At 38.3% G+C, this 22983-nt stretch overlaps 1 protein-coding gene across 13 annotated transcripts in view; it reads right to left on the bottom strand.

The window, feature by feature from the left end:
- Nucleotides 1–22983, bottom strand: part of sky (GTPase-activating protein skywalker) — a 34323-nt gene that overhangs the window by 8862 nt on the left and 2478 nt on the right. For 5 of the 13 annotated variants that reach the window (XM_043211486.2, XM_070277713.1, XM_043211487.2 and 2 more), the window contains exons 3-5: nt 13875–14360; nt 1618–1820; nt 1345–1549 (exon numbers count right to left, since the gene is read on the bottom strand). In XM_043211486.2, the coding sequence (XP_043067421.1) occupies nt 1345–1549; nt 1618–1820; nt 13875–14025 (559 nt within the window). In that variant the 5' untranslated portion in view covers nt 14026–14360. Of the gene's footprint in view, nt 1–1344; nt 1550–1617; nt 1821–4218; nt 5097–9247; nt 9490–13874; nt 14361–22983 lie in introns of those variants that run through there. The other 8 variants (XM_017233401.3, XM_017233398.3, XM_017233402.3 and 5 more) reach the window with 6 other exon arrangements.

Here is a 22983-nt window from a genome sequence, read left to right as displayed (position 1 = left end):
CATCTGTGACAGATTAGATTTTGTTAGATAAGCCCTAGATGAGCCCTCATTTGGCGTAAAGGTTATCATCAGAGGGTCAACCCCACATGACCAATTGTTGAGGTAATTCGAGGTTAAACGACTTGCGATTCCCAGATCCCCTCTTTCCGAATATTTTCCATCAAAATTGGGCTCATTTCGTATTCAGAAAATTTCCCCATTCATTGACGGAGCGGTATTTAGCGGATTTGTACTCCACACCTGACTGGATGAAACCAAATTCCAAGCAAACAATATATATACTGTTTGCTTAATATTTGTGGCTGTTATTGTGTCGCCGACAACAACAATCGGGTAATGATTAGCTGATAATAAAGTAGTTCGGGGAGAAAAGCAACAACAAATGCGGAACTAAAGCAGACAGTTAGACGTTGATCATTTGACTATGGTCAAGTACAGTGCTAGACAGTGGCCGACATAGCTGTAATAACTATAGGCTGGGTAATGATTCAGGAAGTAAAAATAAATATAGTTTGTGGAAATATAATCAGAGACCTTTACATAGAAGTTGCTATAAAAAGGGTTTCTATAAGAGGGTTTGAAACCTCATTTAGTTCGCTTTTAATCCGATTTATCGATATAAATCGAAGTTTACTTATAACTAGCTTTACCCATAGGTTTCTAACTGATTTTCATTCTTAGGAATGAGGAGAAATTTTGTTATTTTCTATAACTAAAAGAATATACAAGTTGACTATTGATATTTATCGAATTGTTACCAAAATTAGCCCTAACTACACATTACAGATTGTATCAATTACTTACAAGGCAGTAACAAGATTTACATTCTGAGGATCAAGAGAAAATTGTTTAGTTTCTTTAAGAAAAGAGGATTTGAAACCCCCTCCCTAATTCCCTATGAATCTAATCTATCGAAATTTATCGAAGTTTCATCAAAACTAGCTTTAACCCCACGTCCCTAGCTGTATCAATGACAAGGGAGTAACAAGATTTACATTTGAAATTATTTGGTGGCTCATTGCATGTTGGCCAAATCAATTAGCCACAAAATCACGATACATCAATTTGCAAACATCTGCGATACGCGCCGATATTCTCCGCATATATCACTCCCCATATATACATATATATAGAGAGAGAGATACTGAAGCAGAATAGCAAACCATGGGAAGGGAAGAGTCTCCCAAAGGGGGATCTTTACAATTGTGCCACTTATTTTGTGTGTTTTGTAGAGGCGATAAAAATTACTTGACCAAATATTGACATTCACGTGCGAGGCGAGGCGTTGAAGTGAAGCGGAGTTCGAGAGTACAGTGGTGGGCATACATATATTCGATAACTTACCCGACATGAAATGCAAAAGTATCGATGTAATGGGATACAATACTGGACTATAGGTAATATCGGGACAGTCGTAGCCCAGCACATTCACAATGCGATCGGCGACGGCCCGGCCCGTGCTGGTCAAGTGATACGGCAAACAGTGGGTGGCGTCCACAAAGGCGGGCAGCATGATCGGCTTCTCCGACAGCTCCGTGGTGCCAAAGACCTTGGAATGACATAAATATTGATTAAATTCCATTCTCTATAATGTGTATAATGTCAAGATTCACCCACCTGGTGTACCATCTCCCAGTAGAAGCCATCTAGCATTTGCTGCTTTGTCTGGTGTTGGCCACAGAGTAGGGGCCATAGCTGGGATCGGATCGGGGAGTTGATGGGCCACGAGTTCTCCCTGAGTATGTTCTTCACATCACGTTTCTTGCCCTGCTGCAGAAGCTGTTGGATTTCCGTGTGAGAGCGCAGTGCAGGCTCTTTGCCTGAAAAAAATATAAGAGAGAGATAAGAAAGGGTTTTAATTAAAAAAAATAGAAATAGCTATAATAGCCGGTACTTAAGTACCTTTTATTGTTAAAAGTAAGAGAAACTATTCAACAGCTATCACCTAATCTCGATTGGATTCCTACTCACTCTGATTAAGTTTAAGTACAAAACCATTCGTAGGGCTAAAAATACACTTTGCATGCGATTAGACTTTAAGCTTTGCATGCGATTAGACTTTAAGCTAATCCCACTTAGGTTAGGTCATTAACTGAGGCCCGAACATACAGTCTCTGTATGAAAACAAAGTCCCCTCTGGATTCTCAAGTGGCCGAAAGCTGCCGTTTTAACCAACTTGGGGAGTTGGGCACTTCACTTTGGCAATCATATGACACGATTGTTATTGTTATTGCTAACAATGGTGGGTTCTTGAGGTTATCACCGCTCTAGAGCCATTCAAATGGTGGTGCCCAGGAACCTTCTCCACTATCATCAAAGTCGCGAGGCGCTTTCAGCCAAACACCACCACCGATAAGTAGTTAAATTTCGTGTGTAAGGACGCCGCTCATTACTCATACGCCGAGTGGTCAAAATAAAATACTTGAAAAAGTGCATCTGATAAGTCCGGCCATCCGATAAGTATTGATAAAATAAACATTTATTTTTAATAATGATGGTAATTTGTTTGGTATTAAGCAAGTATTTGATTAAGGGTTAAGTTATTTCTAAGAAAAGGTAGCCCTTTAAGTTCTTGGTATCAAAAGTGACATACTTTTTTCAGGAAAAAACTTATCATCGTCAGGTACTAGTAACAAGAACTAGTTGTCTTTAAAAAGCGTCTTAAGTATAAACCCAAACCCTATAGCCTTTGGATAAAAATAATACATTTGTCAATAGCCTGCCTTTGTACTTTTTCCACTAGAATGTGTCAATTATAGAATGACAAGCGTAGATCGACTATCGCTATGGTCAGCTGGTCAACTGCGTCAAATGTAGGACAACCCCAAGACCCCATCCCCTGTGGAATCACCCCCTCCTATCTGATGCCACCTCAATGCCGCATTGAACCTCATCGGGGCGCTGCCATATTGATTAGCTATCGGCATGGGGGTAATTGATTGCGCTGCGGACATGTCTCATTACAGGCATCGCGACAGCTGATCGATTTTTGCATGCCCGCTCTCTCTCAGCCCCCCACTCCATAGCCCACTTTTCTGTTATCATTGATAGCTGATAAGGTGGAAATCCAGGTAACCAGCGGACATCAGGCAGCGCCATATCAATATCAGCCAACAAATTAGTTACTAAGTTGCAGAGCCTCTGATTTATTTACTCACTCGCCTTATTACGATTTAAAAACTGTTTAGAATGTCACACAAAAAAAAAGCGTTTAGCATTAGTCCAATAAAAGTTTGGCGGATTCTCTCACATTACTTGGGGGAGGCGATAAGATACAGGGCAGTGGATGTGTTCATTGCAATAAATGCAATAACAATTAAAAAACGGGTATAATTTAGTGCCGCCTCTGGGGGTAATTAATCCCCATCTCCATCTACAGCATCTCAGATCCATTTGCATTTTTTTTTTTCAAACAACAAATATGGAAATGGAAATGCTGGGGATGTATGTATATCGTCACCCCATCCATAATACTACAGCAACGCAGCAGTAATTTTCCGATCAACGCAATCAATATTATTGGTTTGTGAACCATAATTGATATTATGTCAGGCGTTGGCTTATAACTCACTTTTACACAAATAAAATAATAGACATCAATGAGCACAAAGCACTTGCCTTAATGAGCTAATTAGTTGCATATTTTAAATACGCTTAAGGCTCATTAAAATTGTGCAATCTGATTAAGAGCCAAAAATGTAACCTAAACCGCAAATGTATATCCAACATTTATGGAATATAACATTTTTGATTGATTTTATTTTTGTTTTTCTTTCTTTTTGAGAACTTTACGACCGCCTTAATTTTTATTAATGCTAAACATATTAAAACATTTTTTGTTTTTTGTTTTGTAAACAAGGGAAAAAGCCATATGTTCTGGCCAAGGGCTTTAAACAACGGAGAATATTATACTTATGTACAAGGTTGTCAGTGAAAAGATTTTATAAACAGAAATATACAAATTTGGGTCAACATTATCGTTTCAGAATTAATTGAAACATTTTCCACAGACACTTCAACTTTGAATTCTTCAACTGTAGATTTATTTTTAAAATATTTAACAATATTAAAAATATTATTACAAAACTTCTATATTTGTTGATGAAATTCCCATTATCACTTGGTTTTTATCGTGGCTTTTTTTAAGGGGGGTTTTCGACGTTTGGACTTTGAGGCTTTATGGCCGGTGCTGGGTGCTGGGCTGGTGATTTTTATTACCTGGACTGAACTGCCAGCACTGGCATTTGGTGGTTATATCGTTCGAGCTGGCCGCTATGAAGAGGGGCAGCTCGAAGAATTTGTCACACTCGGGATCGACGTAGACACTGCTCCGCCGGCTGCTAAACTGCTCCAAGTCTTTGATGCCCAAGACTTTGCCAACCATTTTTGTTCGGTTTACAGGGTTTCCGTTTCGGTTTTTAATGATTTTTTTTTTTTTTTTTTTTGTTGGTTGGTTTGTGTAGTGTATTTAATTATTTGTTATTTGTTCTTTTGTTGTTTGTTCACTCGCTTTTTTGGCACCGAGTACTTTTCGCGCTGTTTGTCAACCGCCACACGAACGACAACAGCAACAACGACATCATTTATGTAGATTTCTCAGTCTCGTTGAATTTTTTGTTGTTTTCTTAATTTTTTTTTTATTTTCGTATTTCGTATTTTTTTATTCACTGTTCACTGCTGCCTTTTATTGTTTTAATTTATTGCGATCTGCAATTTGCTGTCGCCCGAGCAGCAGCGACGTCGGCAGCACTTGAATTTAATTTGCAGCACATTTAAATTTTCAATTCACATTTTTTTCTTCTTCTTGTTGTTGTTGTTGTTGCTGGTTCAATATCGAAATTAATTTTAATATTTCTTATTATTGTTGTTGTTTTTTAACGAGAGTTGAAAGAAATCATTAACCAAAAGCATCTCGCCACAGCTCCTTATATAGTACATTTATTTGAGATACATTCGCAAGCGTAGCGATCGCTGAGCGGATTACGGCGGAATTTTCGGCCAGGCCTACCTACGTGCGGAGCGTTCGAATGCGTTCAGTGTTCTCAGATATTTTCCGGCGGACAGGCCGGTTTCATTTCGATAGCCTGCCTTCTGCCTTCTGAATGAAAGCTCCACCGAGGGGCAAGAGAGAGCAGAGCGTCCGTAAAATCGTGAGCAAAAGATCGCAAGCTTTTAAAGCTCACTTCCGCAGGGTCTATAATACTGATTCTCTATTCTATATATTTTTTTTTGATTTGTGATTTATTTTCCTTTCCACACATATTTTTGTTTTCACATTTCGCTATCAGCGCCGTAGAATAAACAGCTGTTTTCTGTTGTCCTCCCGCTCTCCCATTCCGGCCAGTCTCTCTTTGAGGCTCTATCTCTATTTTATTTAAATTTCCCCCTCGGGGCAAAGAGAGAAAAGCCCCAACCCCCCACCTCCACACCCCAACGGGTTACCCAAATCTAGTGTAAATGTTTTCACAGAAATAGCTTTTGTGGGAAATTTCGTAAGCAATGGCGAAAATATGCTTGGAAAATCCCAGGCAAGAATTTCTTCTTGCCACAAAGGCACAAATTCTCGGCCATTCCTGCGTATACGTAATATCTACGTATACGTAATATTTATGTGCGAAGCCTAATTTATGAGCCTTTTCCAGCAACCTGTATTAGTGCGGTGGTCTTGGCGGATGAAATCTTGGCAATATGGCATGGAAAGATTTCTGACCAAAGTCAACAGCAAACAGAATGAATTCATGAAAGAAACTTTGTGGTAGGAATTTCTTTTATTTTGAATAGATGGCGAAAATAAACACAAGAATGGAGAACCTAAAAAAAATGGCTATTAACTTAATGCTTATATTACAAAATACAATTTATGGGGTTACACTTAAGAGAATGTTTCAAAAAAGTATTATTTCTTTAAAACAAACAAAAATTGGACTAAATTATACAGGATTTTGTAAGTTTTTATCCTACTCTTTATCCATTTTTATCGATTATAATTGATGAATATAAAATATGTTATCATCTGATATTTTACAGTCGAAATAATTTTTTGTAAAATTAACTTTTCTTAAAAACAAACTTATTTTTTAGAAAACTAACAAGAAACACCTAATTCTATCCCATTATTTGTGTAGAATTATCGATTATTATTGATTGCCATTCTTTAATATACAAATATTCAATGTCCTGATGTCCAACCTTTCAATTCTAGTTACGATTAAAGCTATAATGCTAAAACATTACAAATTTAATAAAAAAACTGTTAGTTATCTATCATTATTTATGCAATATTATAGATTATTTCTATTAATATCATCTATCTAACCCACTAATTCCTACTAGAAGTGAGACTAAAATGTGAAAAAGTTACAAATATTAACAAGAACCTGTTAGTTCTCTCCCACTTTTGATCAATTATTATCAAATACCATCGATTAAATCGATTAATATGCAAACATCAGCTATCTAACCCACTAATTTCAACTACAAGTGTGAAAAAATCACGAGATGTGCTTCTCAAACGCATTTCAACACAATTTTCACACAATGGGCTAATTTGTTGTTTCTTTCTTTGATCCGTTGATCTTTTTTTAGCGACATCACATATTGATTTTTCACATGTTTCGTCAGGCAAAATAAAATAAAATAAAAATAATATAAAGTAGAAACAACGAAAGGCAGCAGCCACTCGCTGCCATTTGTTTATACCAGAAATGTATAAATAAAACGGGGTAAAATAAACAACGCGTGGCCATTGGCCAGTGTTGGGGAAAAACTCGGTGTTTTCATGACACTCACACATGCCACCGCCGAGCAAATGATTAATTAACCAAAATGTTCAAACATAAAATACTGAAATAAAGAAAATCAGAGGAAAACCCAAAAACAAAATAGCCCCGATGGCAATTATCTTTCACTTGGCTGTATCGGATTTTATGCGACGAATTTTTGTTTTTGGGCAGGTATATTTATGGGGAGGCGATTGCCAAGAATTTCGGCGACACTTAAGTGTTGCCCCATAACGCTTTAAAGAACAGATATAAAGATATAGATACAATCGCATGAGCAATCTTTCGGTCACACCTTCTCCGAGTTCGCATACTATATAGGAAACTTGGCCCATTAATCATCTCTAGCTTTACGTCTTTTGATTCTGAAATCAAATCTATAAACATTCTACCAAAAATACGCTATCTGGGTTCTATTGCTTTTTAATTTGTATCACTGGAGAGGCTATAAAGTAATTACCGATAAAGATTGGTTATCTTTACGATTAATGCGATTTCGATTCTAAGGTAGTACAGGACTTGCCAATTAATTAATTGACGTATGTAGTTTATTAAGAAATTCGTGATCTTGTCGGCGGCCATAATAGAAGCAGCACGAAATTTCCAAAATATTAGATTCTCATGAGTTATTAATTCTTAAAAATGCGAAAGACTATTCTAAGACGAAATATCGTTCAGATAAATACAAAAATAAATACAAAATAATTGTGACATGATCTAATGGTCAATTTTTAGCTAGCGGAAACAATACAATTAAGCAGAATCAAGAAGTGCGATCGCAACCTACAGATACCGAGTATCTGTTGAAGGGGCCAGAGCGAAAGGTTAGCGGCAACAAAAACACATTCTGGGCATGCAAATTGCAATTGCAAATGCAATTTATTACATTTAGTCTATCCCTCTGACGACATTGTCCGTTTCGTTTGCCAACCAACCCAATGGGGGGAAAAAACAGAAAAACAGAATACATAGAACACGGTAACAATCGCCGGCTGGGAGCTAAATTTAATTTGACAACGTTCGAACGTTTTTCATTTTGGCAAACTGCAGATTAATGTTGTTATTGCCCCCTCTCTGCCCTCTGACCCTCTTTAAGTTGTCAGCGTTTTTCGGCTTAATTGCATCGAACAGAAAGGCGTCATTGGGCAGAGAACAGGCTACCCAAAAATAGACATCGGCTAGGAAGTGTCCTTTTAATTCAATCAAGCAATGGCCCTATGAGTCAGTGGAAAATATGAATATGTTTCCTGAAATTGAGAGACTTTAAGGTTCTCTCTAATTAATTCTTTAAATAATTACTCATATTTTTATTTGTAAAATATTTTGCAAATTATTCAAATCAATTAGGCTCGTGTTGGGGAGAAGAATAAAGTCAACGAGCCTGCATTGGCTCTGCCAGATTGTTCAGATTGTTTAGCACGCGCTATAAATATCTCTCTGATATCGATCGGTCGATCGTGAGCTAGCTATTTGTCAATTAGCATCGTGTTCTCCACTCTCTGTCATATATATTTTTTTTTGTTGCTTTTGTGGACCGAATTTCGAGGGACGAGCCACATGACGGACAACCTTTGGGATCGATCTCCGTGCCGGTCGTTCCAGGGGAGAGATTCACAAATGGGTATTAATTACCATTCGCCAGGGATCGTATTATGCCAGGGGCCCAACTGGCCGGTAGTGGGTGGCTCAGATTCGCTGCGAACCACGAGCCCCGGACATGCCAGCTCCATAATGGAAATTAATTAAGTTATTGACGTGCTAACTGCATTGACGGACGCCGCTGCCACCTTTTTGCCACCAAAAAAGTATTTCGGCCCTTATTCTGAGATGACTCTTTAGCCGTTTCAGAAACTGGTTTGCTGGTCTGGTCTGAATACTAACATCGTACTTTAATAAAATTATTTCTGAATTATATATTCAATTGAACGGAGTTCACTGTTGTATTATTAAGTGCAACACGTTTCGTTTATAATGGGCATAATTTTGCATTTAATTAAAATGGCTAGGAAAAAACCACTCGATTCATTCACTTTAGTTTTTGCTCCAGAAAACAACACATGGCTAAAAAAAAAAAAACCATTGTTTTTATGAATTAATCCCATTTAGTTGGAAGCACACAGGGCGTATGCGTAATGCCGAGTATGTAGTCTACCGACTGACTGACTGATCGAGTGACTGACCGTTGAACGCTACGCACGATTTTATATATATATATTGAGGATCAATGTTTATGTATTATAATTTTTCTCGACTGAAAATGCAAGTATTTTTGTTGTTGTTTACTTTTGCTGTTTGGCAGCTAGGCGTGATAATTAACGAGCCGTGATTTAAAAGTCGATTTGCTTTTAATGTGAATTCCAATTGCAGTTTTTGGAGGCTGCAACACACTGGTACTATACCCCTCTACACATAGACATCTTTATGTATAGAGAGGTATGTATATGGAGTGTGTATGTTGACTCACGCACTTTGTAAACATATCAAGTAATTACGTTGACACGCGACTTGTTTCGAAAAGTATTCCAATTGATCGGTGGCTCGTTTGTTTTCTCGATTTTCTTTTCGTTTTCGGCGATTTTGAGTGTGTTTTCTTTGGCGTTTCTCTCGGTTTTTCTCGTGATCTAACAATTGACAACTTTTGGGCATACAAGTGAAGTGTAATATCGATCTATAGAGCAACCACCAGGCCCGAGGGTTGAAGCGAGACTGAGATAAAGGCTGAGGAGACGCCTCGAGTGATTGCCGCAGAGACGACTTCAGAGACTCTCCCCGGTGAAAATGAGAAACAGAGAGAGAGTGAGATATTGGCGATCAAGCGACAGGTGAACGATGCAACTGGGACACACATTTTCAATAAAAGCTTCCATTTAACCCATCACATCAAGAAGCCAAAAGCTTTCTAATTAAAAGCTCCCCTCGGAAATATCAAATAAAGGTTTGTTTTTAGTTTTTTTTTTTGTCAATAGAGCTCTCAGCTCTCGGAAGTTCGTTCAACTTCAGGTAAATATTAAAGAGGGGCGCGTCCCAAACAAAGGGCCGGCCCTTGAAAGGTTCTACAAGGTAGCAATTAGTCAAGCCCAGCATCAGCAATTCAATGAGCCATAAAATGCATATTAAAATCAAAGTTCTGATTATGCACATGCGATTTGTAGTGAAATCATTCAAGAGATCCATAAAGTTGTCATTGGAAAAGGCAACTTTGTAATTCAGCTATGAGCGTCATGTGATGGCGGATTTGTGGTTATTCGAGTGAACCGATCAAAGTGTGAATCAAAACTGTCGCATTTGAAGACAAGTGAGATGGAAAGCAAAGACAATGGACCATGACACCGCATCACTACCAAGGTTAAATAGATTAGACGTTGTGAGGAAATCGTAAATAAGTTTAAAAAATTGTGTAAGGTTTTTATTTTTTTATTTTATTTAATTTTACTAAAGCGAGTCGTAAGTACCACCACTGTGTCACAGTCTCATTCAATTAATGAGACACACCTGCTCGAGCCACAGCAGTGGGCAATCAAATGGAAATTTAAAAGCATACTTTCAGGCAGCTCATTAAAATACGGCTCCCGGGCGCAGGCAACTCAATTATCATTCACTCGCACTCTCCCTCCCACACGCCCACACACGCAGTGCCTTCCTTCCTGCTTAAGAGCTCAAAGGGTCGTGAGGGCGTTCGGGGGGGTGGTAAAAATAAATATTAAGTTTTACGAGGCACCAGCAAAAAACCAGCAATTGTGTGAAAAGCGAGCAAAGGCGAAAAAAATAGAGACTGGGCTGCTCCAACAACGATGTTTAGATAACAGCGAGCAACTCAAACAATGTTATCACAGGCGGAGAAAGAATTCAACAAAAATAAATAAAGAGAGCGGCAGAGAGAGAGAGCGACCTATCTGACTCTTTAGCTTTTTGGGTAACTTTATTTTACCCTTAATATTATCTGAATAGACATTAGAAAATCAAAGAGCATGTAAACAAAAAGAAAGATTGCTTAAGAAAAAGCTTCATATGCTGAGTGACCTCAAACCCACTGGCACGCACTGCCAGATATCTTTGTATCTTTGTATACACTTGGCTAATTAGAGGCGCCGCTGTTGACAGAGAGGCCAAAAGAGCAAAGCCAACCCACCCACAGTTAGGGACTTCCTATAAGCAGACCTTATCGAATGGGGGTTACGCTTACAACTTAATTTTAATAAAATATTTCATAATAAATAATTACATTTAAGGAACACTGTTTAGACCTTCCTCTCTTAATTAGAATCCAGAACTTAGCCCCCAAAACCCACTCAGAAATATTCACGATCTGCCGACACGCAAAGTATCGTGATAGAGACACACTACACTCACACTCACAGAAACATAAAAAGATTCATTAAAAATAAATCCGCCGCCCTATCACTTGGCTCCTCCATCATCCAAAGCCCCCAAAGACTTCCCATCCGACCAGAGCCGTTGATTGTTTTATGACACCGAAGATCAAAAGGCAACGACAAGTGGGCGGTTGGGTTTGATCTCTGACCTCCGATAGGAAAGAGAACTAAAGGATTATATAGGACTAATACCCTAACAATTAATATATGAAAAATATATTTAAATTATTAAAAAAGTTATTTCTAGATAGACTAACAAAAACAAGCTATAATAAATTTTAGTCTGACAGCACTAAAATAAAACATCATATCCCGAGAATGACAAGATAGCTATGTCGACTTGTACGATAATTATTCCTCCTTATATTTCCTAAAAGTTCCAGAGAGGAATAAAGAGCAAAACATCGCAATATTGATAAAAACAGACAAGAACAATGCCTAATTGTGTTAATCTAATCAAAAACACGAATCAAATATAAAATTATAAGCCATTCTGAAGTGGCTGGGCGGTATCTTATACGTATGATGGATATTTCCCATTTGGAACTTTTATTCCGAGGCAGCGGTCAAATCGGTCAATATAAAATAAAATTCAAAAAAAAGAATAAAAAAATACATGAGTAATATAGATATATGCATATAAAAAATGTTTACTCGCAAAAAACCGAGAAATATTTAATAAATGCTGACTGACTGTAAAATATTAAAATAGGTGACTTTAAAGTGACTCTAAAACTGCCAAGAATGGGAATCCTCGCCAAATATTAAATACAAATTAGCTAAAAATAATGGCCAAACAAAATGAGATGCCAAGGAAAAACATAAACAAACTCAACCACCGATCGGAAGATAATTGCAAAAACCAGTTTCGGTCAGTTACAGAATTTCCAAAGATTCATTCATAGAACCACTTTGGTTCGCCCACTTTCTCCCCAAAAAGGCACGTGTCTGGTAGTCGTGTGCCATGCTATTCGGGGCTATCGAGAAAATAATAATTATTCGCAAAAAGATCGCCTGATCAGTGGAAAATTTTCTATAAGCAAAATACATGTATATATATCATTTTTGATTTTTTTTAATGGAGGGAAATATTTTACCAATCGGACAAGAGGATAATAAAAAAAAAATGCCTCTTGAATGAAAATTTATTCCCCTGCCACTGTATTTGTTTTTGGGGGAAAACATAATTTGGCATTTCATTGGGCATTAAATGGGAAAAACAAGATTTTTTCCTCCCGTTGGGTTCGTTGGACGTCACAGAGAAATGGGAAAATATTCTGTTTCCAATTCTGCTTACGTAAGCAAGTGTTTTTGCTAATAACAAATAAATTCTCAATTTTAAGCCATAAAGATGCGAATATTTGTATTCTATTTTAATAAAAAGTTGTGTATGTTTTTTCAAAAATATGTTCTTTTGTGGGAATGGCACGTGGCAAGTGTGGCAAGAATGTGGGACTTTCAGGCAGTTATTTATGAAAATTATATAGAAATATTTTATATTTTCTTTAAAATATTAAACACATGACCCAGCAGCTGATACAAATCAAGCAACTTTTATCGAAAAGTCGCAAAAATACCAAACAAGCACGAGAGTGTTGAAGAAAATTGCATTTATTTTTAAACAAATTAATTGGCCGCCAGCCAAGTGCCATAAAAACGTGAATGTTTTTATTTGTTTGCCGTGGGAATATCTACTTTGGAATCTATAATCCTCAACGAATATTCAATAATCTCAGAAGATAATAAAGAAGATTTTGAAACTGAATATTTTCGATTCATATTCCGATCAGCCCACGCTCTCTGCTATTCTTGGACTTGCAGGAAAAACCCAAAGTGCAGGAATTCGGGTGTTCATATATAGATGGGTTTTATCCAATTATACCCATTATATAGTGAGCGATTCAGTGCCCGAGACTCATTATTTTTGCAAATCAAAATCAAGGCCAGTGTCGACAGATGCACAACAGGGACAGAGACAGGGGGTGGTGACTGCACTAATGGCTCGATTGGATGTATCGCCCGATTGCCTTTGGAATCAGAAATTCATTTAGTGTCTTCTTTCGTCTTTCTGGCACTCTGACAGCGAGAGTTGCTACGGAATTCTCAAAGAAAACTATATGCTCTAGGGCATAGGAAATTATTCAAGCAACCCCGGGGGGTTTTCAGCTGATTCCATAATTGAATGCAGCGTAAACAAATTCCTGCAAGCTTTCAAGTGCAATTTCTATGGATGGCGCATTAAAATAAATCCATTATGCCATTTGCCGAATTGCCTTTTGGCTGAATTTTCAATCCAAAATGAGACGCAATTATAAATTTTAATGGGTTTTACACATTATGTTGCCAGAATAGTCTCTAAAGGTGGCTTTAAAATATAATTAAAATATTATACATTTTTTATTAAAATATATATTCGCTTTCAAAGCACTCAACAGCAATTTCGAAATATATATCACCCAGAACCGAATCTGGTTTTCTGGCAATACTATAATTAATTTATTTTGGTGTTTACTTTCGGTTCTGTTTATTGATTAATGTATTCTGGACCAAAACAAAACAAATATGCTTTCGTAAAATGCATAAATTAAAATTTCCCAATCGCTGAAAAACATGTGTGTAGGAGGCACGTGAAAAACTCATTAAAATCTATGATCCATAAAGGTATATTTTATTTCTAAACACCTTAAAATACTTGTTTAAGCTATAAGCTATGAAAACTTACCCGTTTGCTTTGGTAGATTGTAAAAGTCGAGGGTTTTGATCTCGGAGGTCTCGACGTGCGGTGCGAAACCCTCGTACAGGTCGCTCTCCTCAACAATGCCGCTCAACTTGTCGGCCTGGGACGAGGCATCTCCGCCCCTGTGGTATGGCATCTTCCTCGCCAGCTTTGCGGTCACTCGGGGTCGTGGCTGTCAAGTTGTGATTTGGGTTCTACTCCTCCACTCGTGTCAGGCAGTTGATGGCGAACTTTTCTTCCCTTTGACTAGATAGCTTTTGATTTAGTATCTTAGGATGCTTTTTCTTTCTAAATCCTCGTTTGGTTGGGTTTTTCTTAACTCTCTATTTGTATATGGGTCAACTTATGGAGACAGAAACACTCCAATACGATGATGCCGCGCAGAATTCATTATAGAGAACGATTTATAGCCAAAACTGGACAAGCATAGCTGGATAATAATCGGATGGCAAGTGGCAAAGCTTCCAATTTCTGCAATGATATAGATAGCAAAGTGTGTTTATTATTATCGTATGGTATTCAATTTTCAAAAATAAACATCTTCGAGTCAATCAACATCAATGGAAACAAATCCTTCAATTGGCAGTTCAATGGCATGGCCGAAAGGCGCCGTTTTGGCCATAAAATACTGGGCATCTCATTAATTGCGTGCCGGCCATAAAAAATCGGTACAGTGTTATAATATATATATTTCTACAAAATTTCAAGCAATTGTGAGCAGGTTTTTAATTAAAAGCGATTTATTGAAATAATAATATCAAGCTTTTAAGAAAATAAATCTTTACGGGAAAATCTGTAAACGATGGCCATTTATCTAAATTGTTTTTCCCCCAAAAATGACACGCATACTTGGCTCACGATTGGCATGTCAAGTGAGCTCCCACCTCCCACTACAAGACATCTATAAGAATCTAAATTGAATTGCAAATTTTCCAACAAAATTCCAAGCACGCATAGAACCCCAAACAGAAGCAGACACTTCTTTTATTTCCATTTAGAATTTTTCAGATTTTATTTTTATTTTTTCTATGACACTCTTAATGATTTGGCCTGTCAACTGCAGCAGGCGGGCAGTGGGCTTTATCGAGTCTATAAGAAGGGGTGTCGGTTGGAGAGACAGACAGGTCTGATAGATCGCTGCGCTTGCTTGATTGGCTGTCCGATAGAAGGTGAGAAGTGAGGTGGATTTGTGGCCGAGACAAGTTTGTATCTCTGGCAGCTGATAGATAAGAAGAGTCTGATTCAAGTGTTCTTATAATTAAAAAGGAATGTCTTCTAGTGTTATCTTCAAAGGAGGATGGCTACTAGAAGCTAATAGCAATCAACCTAAACAGTTTCATTTTCCAACAAAAACACTACACCTGACTCTCGCTGACTCGAATCGCTGCCACTGGGGGGTAAGGGGTAAGGTAATGTGCAATTTTCATATGTATGTCAATATTATGCTATGTCTAGTTTTTTCAAGGTGCCTCGGGTTACGTCGGCAGCTCAGCTCTACTACATCCACAACAAGTATCGAATGGACTTGTCTACTATATGGAGTTATTAACAATCGTTTACACGGCGAGTCGAGTTAGCCAGCTTGTTTGTTTGTTTGCCGACTGCCACCGGACTTGAGAACGTTATCTGAATACTACACACACTTTGCCTATAATGCCTATATATAATGCATCCAATTTACGCTAATGAAATCAAACAGAGCACAACTCAATTGGATTCAATTGGACAGTTTACAATGACTAACTTAACGTGGCTAAGTCTGGTGCTGGCTAGTGTTTTGGGCCTCTGCGAATCGATTAAGGCTGAAGGGGGGGACCCCAGCTTACCAGCTAATTAAAACGTTTATGCTAATGAGACGCCTAGATGGCATGTTCTCTGTCGCGATATGTCAGAGTGGCTGGAAAAGCTCCAAAAACTGTGAAGAGAAGGAGGTCAAATGGGCCAGAAATGGCCAGGCAGGTCTCTATAAAGGCATGTCGGATTAAAGTAAAAAAATAGGCCACTAATTGCTTTATTAAAATATTATAGTTCCAATAGACAGTTCTACAAATTCAACCAGACAGCTGCCTCTGGCAAGACTCTATTAAAGCTTAGGAATATCTGGGACTAAACTTAATCAGTCTCTAAGCATATTTAAGAGTTAAAGATAGACCCACAGAGGGTTAATCCTCGATAGTGGGTGGCAAACTATGACGCAAGTGCAACATTTGTTTTGGGGTCAAGTCGAGACCCGCTTCGACTCATTGCAATTTACGTCAGTTAGCCGAGTTGTTCAAAAGGGAACAACTTTTGAGGTTTCCAAGTAATTTTCCACAACGCCAAAGGTTCAACAAAGCCATTAGTTGGAAGGGGGCTCTTGGTAGCTGTTGCCCCGATGGGGAAAACAAAAGTTAATCCCCATTTGATAAGCTACTAATTCTAAAAAGAGATAACCAACTTAATTAAGAGTCCTACCTTTTCATAAAGATTTTTAATTAATTAGAGGCCCGAAAGAGTGACATTTTGAAAGTAACTAGGTCATACCTGGCTATCAAAATAAAGAAGGTGGGTATTTGCATACTTTATAAGGAGGGCTATTATATTCAAGCTCCTAACTAGGCCAAGCAGCTGTCAGGATACCTTGAGAAAGTGCAATGACTCTGGCCAGGCCCTTAGAGCCCAGCCCTCCACCCGTTTTGGGCTAAAAACTGTGTCGATTTCAGCTCAGCCCCAAAAGGGGAAGGGGAATTCAAGTCAATAGGGAAGTGGAATTTCGTCCTTAAAGCCCACAGAATGTGGGACAACCCAGGACTGGTTGCGTGGGTGGGTCCTACACTCAGTTGTGTGGCCTGTGTGGGTGTGACAGGACACTTTGCGTCAGCAACAGCCGAGCCAGACCGAAAATATAACAACAAAGTATACAACTGCGTAGTGGCAGCAACTCGAACAGTGTCCTTAACAGATAGAAAGAGACAGCAAGTCTGGAGTAGAAAGAGAGATGAGATGGTGAAATCAATGAATGAAAAGCCAGAAATAGGTTCTCCAACAAAGTTAGCCATCCAGGAATTACTTTCTCTTCAGAATATGGCAATTTTCGGTTTTAGTTAAGAGAGTTATTAAAGATCCTTTAAAGTAATAAATCTAAAAATAAACACCTAGATCCTTTCTCTTAACAGACCCTGCTGGCAGCTCGCTGTTGACGTAATTGAAAGCCATTTATTTCCCTCGTGTAATCGAATCAATTTAAGCTCATTGAAGAGGGTGGAGTGTCAGAGGGCAGAGGGCAAGCAGAGGACATGGCTAGATTGGCAAGGAAATCAACTTCAACTTGTCGCAAGGACGGCCACTGAAACTGAAACTGAAATTTGTCAGACATCACGAACAATTAAAACAAGGCCCCAAGAAGAGCTGGTGCTTCTGCCACTGCCATCAAGCTTGACCTGATTTCGGAATCTCCTCTACTGCCACCCTCCTTTCAATGTTTTTATTACATATCTCTATATATATATATATACATATATATATCTGTATCTTTTTTTTTTTGGCGGCAGACTTCGTGACGGCTGGAAATGCCAGAGCCAGTTTATACACGCAAGGCTTTTATGGGTCTTTTCAGGCATGGGTCTTTTTTTTTTCCATTTTTTGGCAACAAAGAAAACCTGTACAATGCACTTGCCACAATCGGAGGGGGGGGCCTCATGCTCGACTAGAGGGTCACTGAACCCCGAGGAAACTAAAACTAAAAAAAAATGCAACTGCAGCAACTGCAACAGTAGCTGTGGCAGCATTTTATTTCATAATCATTGCACATGAGCACCACCAGCAGCAGCCACAGTAAGAAAAATCACGTGAACGGGGCCCTGGGCACTTGGCCAGGCCTCTGGATCTCAGTGTTGACTTGACTTGACTTGGCCTAGACACAAGGAAACCTGCCACTGCCGACAAATGGCAGGAAAATAAAAATACAACAGCAGCTATGAGAGCTCGAAAGAGGCACTGGAAGTGGGTCTCAGTTATTGGGTAACCTATGAGATGGTATAGGCCAAAATTATAGCCATCTAGGTGAGACCTATTCCCTAGTAATTCGCAACATTCAGAACTTCTAATCACTGTTACTTATCAATACTACTTTGTTGTAAAATAACAGATAATTTATGATGTTTTAAGAAGCTTGTCTTGTCAGAGATAGGCCTGTTTTTAGATAATTTCTTGTATTTTTTATATAAAAGGTCTTTAATTTTTGCTATAAACTATATACTATACTATACTAGTATACTTATTATAAAATATATGGTAAAATTCAAAAGACTCTAGCTACTAGGCTACATAATTCATGAAAACCCCAAACCAAAAGTCGGCAAACAAAGGCAACCTCGTAACTTGGATTCCGCCTGAAAGCCATTCCAACTATGGATTTGGCTTTCTGCTCCCCACTCCCCACTCCCCATTTTATTTTATTTTTTTTTTTTTGGCCACCCAACACCAAAACTATCCCACTACCCAACTCCCCAAAGGGGCCAGGCCAGGCCACCAACTTCCAGCTTATGTGTTATGTAAGCGAGTATGTTTTTTTTTTTTGCTTAACTTGCAAAAAAAATACAAACAAATTAAAAAAAAAGTTTGCAATGCAACCTAGAAATAACCAGCAAGCAGCAGAAACACTGAAAGTGGAAAATAAAGAATGCAACGTTAGCAGTATTTTTCTTCAAAAGAATTCTCTTTTTTTTTTTTAGCTTGGTGAAATGAAGCCAAAATGAATCATCCCGAGATGTAGGAGAAACTACATATTATTGTTTACCTTATAGGTCCGACCATATGATAGCTAGGCACTAGCTTGTACCACCCGGCGGATGGGGAATTTATGTTACTCATACGACACGTAGGCCAGGCCGTTAAATTGCCGCTCGAATATCACATTAAATAAAGCCAAAATAATTACTCATTTGATCCTGGCCATATGGCGAAATTTACAAAATTATAGACGCTTTCTGGGCCCTGGTCAGTGTGTCTAGTTTTTATGAAGACATCAGTTGCACTCACATTATGGCTAATTACATGGACAATTTAATAGACATTCCCATATGTCGCCTCGGGGGCAGCTAATGGACCCTAAAACGACTACAGAAATGGCCAAGAACAGTGCTATTATATAACAAAGTAATGTACATCACAAGCCAGAAACAGTGGGGGCTAATATTTGTTTACAATTGCAACACACAAAGAATATTTTCAAGTTGTTTAAATACATGATTTCTTAAGGGGTAGTATATGTACTTTCCCAACCTCCTAAGTGGGGCTATTTTGGTAAAATATTTCTTAAAATTTAGTTCCTATAACTAGCAACGATTTAAAGGCCGATTAGCAGTCAATATAGTCCTTGAGATAAGCTTAAGTATTAATAGCTTAATTCTGCAGAAAGATTGTAGTAGATTGAAGTAGAAGTTCTCTGGAAGTACAAGTTCTCTAAATGTATCTCCATCCATATCCATTTATCATAAAATAAAAACGTATTATGTCAAAAGTTGGGGCTTGTGATATAAATTCAGACTTGAAACACGCGCGTGCTGACGGCATAAAATATTCATGGCACTCGCAATATTTATAATTCCATCGAAAAGATAGATAGGCGGAGCTATAACTTACTTGTACTTCTACATTAGTTGATAAGCAACCAGGGGTATATTTTGGTAGTACTTAAGATAAGAAAGAAACTACAAACTAAAGGCTACTCTAGAGTCTATGGTCAAGACAGTAAACTATCAGTCGGGGTAGAAATATATATATAGAGTATCATAGCTATATGACTTGAGATTAAATATATATGTAACCCCTACTGTAGATGTGCATTCGTCGATATTGAATTAGTAGCCGACTGGTCAGGGATCGCGGTAACCGGTTCGATGCCATCATCATGGCATCATAATGTATTTTTTACTTTTATATATCGGAGTACCTACCAATATGGCATATTTTCGCCAACAAAACTCTGCCAAAATGTGTAAGTGACTCAGTTCAGAGCACAAACACACACCATACACACTTGTTTTCAGCATTCCAACCAACTCAACGGCTGATATTCGAGAGCTCTGAGCTTGGGGTTAGCTATGGATCTGCGAATTTCACAGTATTTCAAGACTGAGTTCGAGCGTCACGTGCTTTTCGTATCGATTCGCTGCTTTATCGGCTCTTTTTTCGCGAAATGTTTTGTTTTATTTTTTTCTTGTTTTGTAAACAATGGGAGGCTTGTTTCTAAATATTTATAGCGTGTTCATTTGCGTGCCAGTGTAGTGTATCTGACTCTGTGTGTACTTTTGTGTGTAATTCGGTATCGTTTATTATACAATACCCATTTTAGGTTAGGCACGAGTTACGCTTTTGACTCTTCGGTTGGGTGGTTGGGTTTGGGGTGGCCAGGTGGGCGTAGTCAACTTTCTTAATCCGCCTAATACCGCCTTCTTATTGTGCGATCACGTTCGCCAAATGGCTTGGAATATGGGATGCGTAGGCAGACAAAGACTCGCTAATTTCCCAGACACGCTGGTCTTAGGTCTTAGGTGCAGGCCAAGTGCGTCAATTGCAAGAGCTTGTAATGGAAATATTTACCAAACTATTACCTTCCTAGAGGCTCCTATAATTTCCATAATAAATCCCTGATAATTAAGCTTTTAGCACAAGACTGTGAAAAGTCTTTTAGCTTTTGCCTTAACTATTACCTTGCTTTTAAGGAATTTTCATTTGAATTTCAAGTAAAAGCCAAGCAGATGCTGAATAATTAGCAACCCTGACTGACACTTCCGCTGGCAGCCAAATTATTAATTAAAACAAATCTGCACCAATCCGGGCCCCCACGAAAAAGAGCAAATAATTGAAATAATTCTTTGAATCTGAAAGGGAAACTAAAACCAAACAACAAGCATAAAATATGCAACCCAGAACTGGCCATCGCTTTGGATTGGTCTGGTTCTGGTTCAATTTTTTTGTTCAGTTTTTCAATTCAATTAAACGTTGGCGGGCTGCTGAACCTGGCGACCGACTGGGGGACCTTTTTTTGCTGTTTATTCGTTTTTTTTTGTTCGCCTGTCTGTCTGCTCGGCGCATAATTCACTTTATTCAAATGAGTTTAATAAAATAAACGCCTGTATGCCAGGCACAATGGGCAAAAGGCGAACTACGCAGTCCATTGTTGAGCCAAAAACTGTTTCAGATGCACAGAGAAAAAGGATCAAAGATCAGAGGATCTTAAAAATAAGAATTTTTAAAGGAATAACTTAGAGATCTAACACCTTACTTTGAGCTAATATTCTCTAATATTTTAAATAATATTATTTTCTTCAAGTGCCTTCTAGTAGATTGCCTTAACTGGGGCCGGATGTTTTCCAGTGATTCCCCGCAACTAAGTCTCCAAGCGATCTGAACTTATCTCGGAATGAAGAGTGACAATGCGGCGCATCACTGCCCCAAGCTCAAGTATGGAAATTGTGGCAGTTGTACTGAAATGAACCACAATGCACTCCAGGGACAGAATGATATTCCTAGGAGACTTTTAAAGCGAAATACCAGTGGATAAGCAGTTAAATATAGTCTCAAGAGATGTAACTAATTCAGGGTAGTGAGAGATAAAAGAACAACTAACTAAGCCCAATCATGGTCTGGATACCTCTGATAACGCTACAACCCGATCTTGTTATTCATTTACAACCTATATCCATATAAACTCCAGTATCTGGCTCACCTTGTTGGCCAAAATCAAGGTAATACTGGGAGAAATGTAAAAATATTTACCCTCCGGCCGGTTATTAACTTTTATTCAATATATAGATATCGTCCCATACCTTCACAGACATATGTTTAATATTTCTATTTCATACTTGTTGTTGTTGTGCCCTCGGATCGGGCTCAATGAAATTACTTGCACAATTACCGAACCGAACGCGCGACAAACTCAGATCCAAAGTCAGCCACAAATTGATTGTTTTGGTATCTCGAGTAACTACAATACATGCCAGCTATATAGGGATTTATATATCGTACATATATAATATAGCATATGTGTAGCTTTCATATCGCTTAAATTGCTCTTCATGTGAGCACTGGGATATCCATCGAGTTGTGGGCGTATTTTTGTTTCGCTCTGCGGTTCTGTCATTAACACATATCGCCCTCGAGTCGCGGCTAGTACTTGATTTACTTAATAAATTTGATTAGGATTTACGACCGTGTGTGAGTTATGAGTGTGTATGTGGGTTGGTTTTCAATTTCGCCAAGTTTCATATATGTATATTTAGGAGGTTTATTCGGTCAGGTGATCTGGATATCTTGAAGCCATGACAACAACCACCAGTCAGTACGAATTTAGACCAAAAATATTATTGATTTTCAAGCCACCTGCCTGACAAGGGTTGGTGGACTGCCTCACTAGGTTAGTTGGTTACTGTCGATAGACCCAAGCCCATCATGGCTAGGGAGTTCAATGAACCAACCACCCATCTCAGAGCACTGTGGGCACTTTCAAGTTGCACTTGGACAATAATCGACATGAATCACCGCATAAATCACGTTGTCGTCGCCCAGGCACGTACTCTCAAATCTTTAAATATGCGATATGGACAGACGTATGGATAAATGCCCAGTTAGATGGATTGTGACTCTCTGACTTATTGAAATCGATTGATTCTGATTCCAGTCTGTCGGCTTTGGTTTTATTTCAATTTTTTTTCTCTATCTACGACTTGCCGGATCTGTAAAGTGCACGACTGTTTTGAAAAGTGGTTTTTTGTATAAATCGCCTCGACTCACGTGAGTGAACGATCGAACTCAGTTAAGTGACAAACTAGACGGTTTGGCCAAAACTACAATTTGTTCATTGCCAGTCAACAAAATATTAAAATAAAGATATAGATACAGAGATATATATATTGGTTTCTAGGGCAATCTATTAAAGATAAGATAGCGAAGCAAACAAATTGATTTTTTCGCCAAAAAGTAAGCCGAGTTGTAACAGTAATATAATAGTTACGATATTAGGTTAACAATTAAACAAATGTTGGGAAAAATGAGATATCTCGGATATCTGAGTGACTCATAGAACTGACATAAAATATTTATCTAAACAACC

This window comes from Drosophila bipectinata, chromosome 2L (genome assembly GCF_030179905.1).
Source record: "Drosophila bipectinata strain 14024-0381.07 chromosome 2L, DbipHiC1v2, whole genome shotgun sequence".
Classification (NCBI taxonomy): Eukaryota; Metazoa; Arthropoda; class Insecta; order Diptera; family Drosophilidae; genus Drosophila; species Drosophila bipectinata.
The sequence above is the reverse complement of the archived record's forward strand: the minus strand, read 5'-3'. Positions and strand labels throughout refer to the sequence as shown.